The sequence below is a fragment of the Micromesistius poutassou genome (assembly GCF_964030765.1).
Source record: "Micromesistius poutassou genome assembly, chromosome: 13".
Taxonomy (NCBI): domain Eukaryota; kingdom Metazoa; phylum Chordata; class Actinopteri; order Gadiformes; family Gadidae; genus Micromesistius; species Micromesistius poutassou.
Window position 1 is genome coordinate 14,207,845 of NC_140283.1, and position 8,763 is coordinate 14,216,607.

The following is an 8,763-nucleotide window of genomic DNA, read 5'->3' on the forward strand; positions in this document are numbered from 1 at the left end:
GTCTGGTGTTGGGTGGGTGTGTACGGTGCTAGGAAAGCTGGGTAGCAGGGTGGTGTTCCACAGCGCAGCACGCAAAGCCAAGTCTTGTAGTTGTTGTACATGTTATAAATTACAAATGAGAACGCAATGCTCGGAGTCTCAGACGCCTCAATAATGCAGGGGCGTGGTGTGTTTTTATGGGTGGGTGGGTGCGCGCGTGTGTGTGTGTGTGTGTGTGTGTGTGTGTGTGTGTCTGTGTGCGTTGTGTGTGTGTTTTTGAAAGAGGGGTTGAGAGGGAGAGAAAGAGAGAGTGTGTGTGTATGTGTGTATAACAGAGAAAGATAAAGAGAGAGTGTGTGTGTGTGTGTATAACAGAAAGAAAGAGTGAGTGTGTGTGTGTGTGTGTGTGTGTATGTGTGAGAGAGAGAGAGAGGGAGAGAGGGAGAGACAGTGTGTGCGTGTGTGTGTATCACCAAGAATGAGAGATTGAGTGTGTGTGTATGTGTGTGTGTGTGTGTGTGTGTGTGTGTGTATGAGAGAGAGAGAGAGAATGGGAGGGAGAGAGAGTGCGTGTGTGTGTGCGTGTGCGTGTGTGTATGTATCGCGCGGCGTGCGTGTGTGTGCTTCTGAAATACCAGACCCATGGAGTCACTGTGAGGCGGGGCAGCAAAGGCCCTCATATACCGAACACATGACATCACACCACTGCATTGTGGGAGGGGGGGGGGCGGTGACGTAGGGCGTGGGGGGGGGGGGTCCAGCAACAAGTGGGCTGAGTCTGTTGGGACGTAGCCGTGTAGAGAAGGTTAAAGGCTAGGGAGGCATGACAAATCCTGCCTATTAGCCATTACTCTGTTCAGAGTGTATGGAACATAATAGCCCGGGATAGAATGGATCAGAAGTAGAAAAACGCTATTTTCCAAATGGAACCTAGAATTAACCACAGTTTAAAATGGGATTGTCCCATGTCCATCCTTGCCCATATGAGAAGTTACTCCTTCTATGTAGGCCGACTGTTACATACATACATACATACATACATACATACATACAGTATCAGCAATGAGCTTGACATAGCATTGTATTCTTGGACCAAGTCAAGTTCTGTGTATCATTTTGATCTTGTTCATTTAATTGGTCTGACTTGTAATGTATTCTCTCTGTCTGTCGGCCTATCTCTCTGTCTCCCCTCCTCCCTCTTTATGTATCTCCCCTCTCCGTCTCTCTCTCTCTCTATATATATATATATATATATATCTATGCATCGTTCTCTCTTGCTCTCTTTCTCCCTCTGTATCTCTCTGTCTCTGTCTGTTTCCCCCCGCTCTCTCTCTCTGTCTCCCCTCCTCCCTCTCTTCATCTCTCTCTCTCTTTATTTATCCCTCTCTCGCTCTCTGTATCTCTCTGTCTCTGTCTGTTTCCCCCTGCTCTCTCTCTCCCTCCCTCTTCATGTATCCTCCCCTCTATGTATCCCCCCCTCTCTGTATCTCTCTCTCTCCCTGTCTGTCCCCCCCCCCCTCCACCCCCTCCCTCCCTCCCTCCCTCCCTTCCCAGGGGACGTGGGCCTGCTGAAGGAGGAGTGCAGCGCGCTCAGGGAGGAATGCCAGGCACTGAGGGAGGAGAACCGACAGATCTCCGAGAGGCTGCAGCTGCTGCATCGGCAGAGGACGAGGTGAGGGGCCCGGGGGGGGGGGGGGGGGGTCAGGGGTCAGGGGTCAGCGGCCGGCCCGCTCATCAGGCCTCGCTCGTCCCATTAGCGGGGGAGGGAGATCTGTCTGGATCGGCGCCAGGAGCGCTAATCATTTACCTCAGCCTCCTATTTTGAAATAATTGGCCACCTGTTGAATACACTGGCTGAACCCGGTGACGAGGAGAGATAGATTGATGTGGGGGGACGGGGATGGGGACGCAAAATGAGCCACATCATTGGGATGGATTGGGATGGGGAAAAAAGCGATAAAGTGTTTTCCCTTGCTTTCTGCTCTTTTTCCGGGGATTTGTACTCAATTTCAATCGTCGAGGTCGGCCCATGAATTGTGGTCTTCGGCTCTCAAGTGCTCAATACCGTTTTTCCTTTGTCCCCTCTTTGTGTGTTACACTTCCCTTGTGGCACTTGTGTGTGAGTTATTAGCCCTAACGGCATGAATTAAGTCTCTCGCCACCTATTTGTAACTGCAAAAAATCCACTTGACCACTTGGCAAATGAACGTGAAAACGTGCAACAAATCCATTGAAAGCAAATAGAAGGCAACTCTTTGAACCCTTTGCTCCCGAGCACGCCCGCCCGGAGCTAAAGCTATGTGCAAGCTACTCAGTACTGATAAAAAATAAAGAAACATCCTGTCCCCTTTCCCTGGGAGTTCTAAACAACCAGGGGAGAGCTTATCTCCCACCTGTCTGTCTCCCCCGGTCGCACCATCTGTTGAAGGCCCTTATCTCCTCCCCTGACACCTCCTCCCAGCTCCAGCAGCATCTACCTCTCACTGAAGGAGGAGGATGCAGACGTGGAGGAGCAGGAGGGGGAGGCGGCGGAGGCGGCGGCGGCGGAGAAGGAGAAGGAAGGAGCTGAGCTGGGGGGCTGGCAGACGGAGGCGGCCTCGGAGGCGTGCGCCGCGGAGAGCTACATGACCATGATGGCGCAGCAGACGGAGGTGGGCTCCGGCTGCGGCAGGCGGGTGGACGCCTGCATCCAGAAGAACATCTCCTTCGACGGCAAGCCCGGCACGCCCACGGGCTGGAACGGAGGCTTCGGAGAGATCTTCTCCCTGCGAGACCAGCTGAAGCAGGCGGAGGAGAAAGCGCTGCAGGTCCAGAGGGAGGTAGGAGCAGGGCAGGGTGGTGATGCAATGAAGAGATACCCGCCGTCACGGTGATTGGGCTGTCGCTGTTTCACTGTCCTGCAGTGTGTCCGGCACATGGTCCTGCATGGTCCTATTGTAAGTCGCTTTGGATAAAAGCGTCTGCTAAATGCCCTAAATGTATATGTAAATGTAAATTTGTCCTGCCGTAGAGTCATTAATTTGCCGCGGTCCGTAGTGTTTTATCAGGGTTGTAATGAACTTATCCCCTTCACCAATATTGAAAAAAGACACCGGTCGTATTTAATCATCCACTTTTTAATTGAGAAACCCATAAGTGATTATAAATAAATATGAATACATACATTTAATAGGAGACTAATAGGAGACGATTGGACTCCACGTCGCAATACGACATACGTCAATAAGCAGAAGGGCAGGATTGACCCGACTCTCATGTTGTCGTCTAGTGTGACAGTCTGAAGACGGAGCTCCAGGAGCTGCAGGTGCTCTACGACAGCAGCCAGCAGGAGAAGGCGGAGCTGGAGGCGGAGCTTCAGCACTGCAAGGCGGAGCTGGAGAAACTGTCGGACGGAGCTCAGGTGGGGGCCTCGTAACAGGACGGCCATTATGCAACCGTCCAATAAGAGGGCCGTGTTGGAAGGAAAGAAGACAATGGATTTATATTGAATGATGAATTGATAGGTTGTCTTACTCTTGTCTTTTGAATCGTCAATGTTGTTTTCGTTACTCTTGTGGCCAGCACTTTCCAAGGGATAGGATAGGATAACTTAAAATGTTTAATCAAGTATTGAATTGCTAACATAGGATATTAACTCTCCAAATTCTAGTCTCTTTTGTGAACACTATATTATACTCTCAGCACAATAATACAATTCCCAGACTACTTTCAGTATCACAAATTGTGAACAGCGGCGTATCGAAAGAACATATTTTTATATTTATGAGTATACCAAACGCAAAGTAAGCAGCAAGCAGAAAAACAAATAATTCAATACAAATAGAATAGCCAAGGTGCTGTGTTACAAACGGCATAAACAAATACGCCTCTTCCCCCACGTTCCTCCACTCGTCTAACAGCCTTGCAGCAGCGGGGGCAGACCCCTTCAGGGCGTAGTGCACCCCTGTGTCTGTGGGTCCTCCGTTCTGTGTTCAGACCTCATGCGAGCTGACTGGGGGGGGGGCCTCACACGCACTGACCCTGTCAGTGCGTGTGAGGGCCGCGTGTTCCTCCAAACACTGTCGTTCGTCTCAGTCCGTCCGTGTTCCTGCCTGTTAGATGAACCGTTAAACAGTGTCCTCAGCCCCCCCCCCCCCCCCCAAAAAAAAAGAAAACACATGTATCTGCAAGTACCTTTTTAGGAGAGGACGCAAAACACAAATGTGTTTGAAGCTGTGTTAAAATTTTTAACAGAAGAGGCAGCTGTGCCGATTAAAATCTCATGAAGGAAACCACGACGTCCATCTTGTAACGGCGATAAAAGAACAGAGCTCTCTCTCTCTCGCTGCACTAGATTAGCAGATACCTGTCAGGTTTTCTTTTGTTTCTTCCATAAGACGTGTGCTGAGCTGTCTTCAGCCTCGTGTCCAGTGCCGTCCCTGTTAGCCCCATGTCTACGTCCGCTCAGCCAGACAAACGAGCTTGTCACTTCAACTACGGCTAATCACACACATCAGGCCCCAGAACGAGTAAAAGAGAGAAAGATGAACGAGAGAGAGATTTTCGACGCACACTGTTCAGCGCTCAGTGAATTACTTTGGGACACGTGTTGCTGAGCAGTAATTGCTTTGTTTGCTTTGTATCCTAATCAATGTATACAGGACTGTGTGTGTATGCGGAAAAAAACCACACACAGAGATATTCTCATGTATGCTCCCTGTGACATTATCTGCCTTAATGTTGCCGTTTCCCCCTTTATTCACTTATTTAATGTCCTCTTATTTGTCCTTGGTTATTTGTGTAGTGAATTGTGAGCACATTTCACTCTGTGACTCCCGCCTGTCCACCAGCCATACGCAACATTATCATGTTTAAATGTGTTTATCCGATTTATTTCCTTTTTCAATTACTTCCAATAGTCTGTTTGTGCTGCTGCCCCCCCCCCCCCTCTTGTGTTTTGGTCATTTATTTTGTTGATTTCTCATTCGGCTCATTTCCACGGCTTTATTCCGTTCACATGTTCATTCCCTCCATCTCCATTGTCTCTGTGTTTGTTCCGTCTCGTCTTTTGTCTCTCCCCTTCCTTCACAGAGCCTCACCCACCCGTCTGAGCACCCTGTTCTCTCCGTCCCCTTCCTAGGACTGATTGTAATAGTGGCTGTGATTTGGTGCTGGCTGACGGAGCTGGAGTCCCAGAGGGCAAGGTAGGAGAGCGGCTTATCTCCGAACCCCCGCCGCATACGTATTCCACACCAGCGGACCCCCTGTCACAGACACACAGACCCCGTAGGGTTGACGGGCACAATGAGGAGGCGCAGGCCCAATACAGAGGCTCGGCGGGATTAAGGGGAATCTCTCGGGGAACATCTGTCCAGGGATAGGCTTAAAATAGATGCTGCGGTGTGAAAAGTAAAATTGTGTTTCTCCCGTATTGGACGATGGAAAGAGGGACAGGTGGGCAGTTTGACGAATGGCCCAGTGATAGCAAAAGTCCTTGATTTATTATTTTCTTAGTCCAACGTAATAAATACATCATCATTTCCGGACGCATGGAATAATAATCTGTCCGCCGTAACTCTAGCGCAGTTTGCGGTCACTGCCTCGAGGCTTCACGTGTCATGTCTTCTCTTCATTTGTCTTCCCCTTCCTCCAGGGGAGTGAGGTAAGTCAGAACGCCATCTTAACGGAGGCGGCTGGGGGCAGCGCGGCGGCCGCTGTGATGATGGGGAGCGGCCTGCTGAGAGCCCTGGCCCGTTGTTAAACACCAGCGCATCAGTCTGCTTCGGACCCCCACCCCACCCACCCCACCCCCCCCTGAATCCCCCACCCCTCCTCTCCTAAACTTCTAATGTCTGTAAATAGATTGGGATGGATTGGGAGTTCTAGAAAGAGAGCCTCTTTTTTTCTCTCCTTCCCCCCCCCCCCCGCGAACCAATGACTGGAGAGCTTTGACGGGATGATGTTTGAAGTAGGGAGCGCTCACCCTGCAATCGCCTCGGATGAAAGCCAACCACTTCGTCTCAGTAGCGGTGAGCTGTGCAAACAGACAGATGGGCCCACAAGGCCTTAGCACGAAGTAGCGCCAAGCTACGCAGAACCATGTTTGATGTTCCTGCAGCCCCATGTTTAGCAGTTTCCACGCATCTTTACTCCTGTCTCTTCTTTGGGTGTTATTCTAACTCTTATCTAGTTCAGACGACAGGATTCAACACTGGTTTCTGATGACGAATGTGACATACTCTACGGTTCTCAATGTATTTAATCCTTATTTATTTGATTTGTTTGATTTGTTGTTTGTTGATGTCTCTTGTTGTAATGGCAACCATAGGTTTTAGCCTGTTATGCACTGAACATGACTGTTGTACAGAAGCCTTTCGAAGAGTGTACATTTTGGTTTCAGGTTAAACAGAATAGCTGTTATGAATGTTTGGAGGCCCCTACATTATTCCATTTGTTCTATCTTCGATTAACTCCAACGCCCACAATGCAACATGCCAGGATGATTTAGTTTGTGTTTGTAAAAATATAAAAAGATAAATCAAAGATAAATCAACTACAAATGTTTGGATATTTTACAGTATTCATTGAATCATTCATTGATCATCGAATAGAATGTCACCAGCTGTTATCTCTGAATGCCTGAAAAATATCCATCAAAGGGGTCAGTATTCGTCTAGAACGGGTCAATCCAGAACCGCTCAGCTCTTAGCTCAGGTACTCAGACCTGCGTTTACCTGTCAGTCCCCCAGGAGGCTAGGAAGGTTCCCAGCATGTGTTTGATTTACTATACGGTACTGGGCTCTTAGCCTTGGCTGCTCCGCCCAAATGCCGCATGGCACCACCCACCTCTCCAACCACCCCCACCCCTTCTCTCTCTGACCTAACTGAAGGTCTTTCACTGATTGATATTCAATGAAAACTAAAGCCCCCTAGGTAGGTAAACATTTGGAAAAAAAACTCAATAAACTCAAACAAACGGTATCAAATGTGTGTGCCTGGGCAAAAGGGGGTTGGCCCAGCAGGCTCAGACTCGCAGTACAATCACCTTGAGGGAAATCCATTCACCACCATCATTCACTTTGAACAGTTCACAATTTATCTGGTGAATATGGATCTCCCAGCACCTGGTTTCTAAAGCTCCGAGCTCCTCCGCACATTCTGACGTAACTATTTGCAAACATTTTGAACTCTTTTTTTTTTTTCTCATCTATGCGCATGACAAGATGTTTGATCTCAAATGTGAAAGTTCAGCCAAGCTGCTTTTTTTTTAATGTCAACTTGAAATTGAATTGCCTGCCTTTTGTTGTTGTGGCTGTGGAATCATGACCTTCAAATGGATGCTGTGTCCAGGTAGTTCCCCGTACAGAGCCCCACAAGGAGCATGGGATGTTTACTCATGGTCTGGTTCCCGTGGTAACCGTCAGACATGTGCGTATGTTGACAGCTTAATCTAGATCAAGACCACGGTTACGGCTGATGAAAGAGATAGGGGTTGGTACATCACTGACAGCATTCAGAAATAGATCATTCACAGCTAAATAATAAATGTGGGAGTCAGAACTTGGCACGAGTGAAATGTCTTGGGGGGAATATGTAAAAACATTCATATCTATATTGCAGGAGTGCAAAACATTTCTGTTTACATTTCTGTGACTTATTGTAATTGGGTAAAACTGTCTTTTAGAGATGAAAGTGCATGATACAGTACATGAGAACAATATCTTATTTAAGTCCAGTTTGATGTTTCTGTTTCTTTGTATTAGATATGTAAATAGTTCACTCGGATGTGCAATATAGTATCATTGGAGAGTTATTTCTTCAATCCATTTGTACTAGCGTTGTAAAAAGTGTATTCTATTTTGAGAGAGCGTTGTATATTTGATAGCTGAATAATATGCTATATAAATGTTTATTTATGGTGAGCTCATCGACAATAACTATTCATTTGCATTTCGTCAATGTCCAATTGCGGTATGTTCATTGCATGCGTATATCTATCATTTTATTGTGCCAGCAAATTCAATGTGAATCTGGTATGGATAGTATAGTTTGAACAAAAAGTCATATTTTAATTTAGTAAATGTAAAAAAAAAGAAAAAAATCACAATCACAGTTCGCAAAAGTCACGTTGAAATTCCCAGTGTTACCAAACCCCAGTTGTTTTTTGTTTGCATTATGTTGCTTATAAGAAAAATATTAACTACAACTAGCCTTTAATATTGGTTTAAAACATCTTTACCTAATCTTTCTACTGCATCATTTATCTAAAATAAAAGGAGGTAGTTTCAGACCAAAACCTATTATAGTATCTTAAAATGTTTTAGACAAGAATATTTCAAAAGGCTTTATTTTATTAAATATGTTTATCACATAGATCTATATTATATTGGAATATTTTGCATGCTTAGAATGTGTAACATATTGTACATGAGGTTGAATCCCTTACTTTGATGACCACAAGCTGAATTGTTGATTATTGTCAATGTTTAAAAATGAATACACACTAACACTATTTCAGTTAGCTTGCAAATGAGGCTCAACTCCCAGTGAATGCAACAGGTCGAATAACGACTCAAACACAACCTTATTCCACATTACTCCTTTGTTTTAGTATAACACAAACTGTACATCCTTCTCAAGGGGTCGATGACATTCAATGTTCCTTGGCTTGCCACTTTATCCGCTTATATTGTTGATATGGATAGGGTTGTTGTTTTCAGTCTATAGTCTAGGCTATTTTATTTCCTGGAGGTCTATTTTGTAGGACGGATGACTTCAAGAGAATAAATATACTCATTGCCCACA

The 8,763-nt window shown here is 46.4% G+C and overlaps 1 protein-coding gene across 1 annotated transcript in view; it reads left to right on the forward strand.

Moving 5' to 3' along the window:
- Nucleotides 1-8,763, forward strand: part of LOC311356978 (uncharacterized protein) — a 24,520-nt gene extending 15,757 nt beyond the window's left edge. The window contains 5 exon segments of the mRNA XM_084476845.1: nucleotides 1,534-1,651; nucleotides 2,441-2,798; nucleotides 3,248-3,379; nucleotides 5,050-5,162; nucleotides 5,612-8,763. Of these exon segments, the coding sequence (XP_084332971.1) occupies nucleotides 1,534-1,651; nucleotides 2,441-2,798; nucleotides 3,248-3,379; nucleotides 5,050-5,162; nucleotides 5,612-5,624 (734 nt within the window). The 3' untranslated portion in view covers nucleotides 5,625-8,763.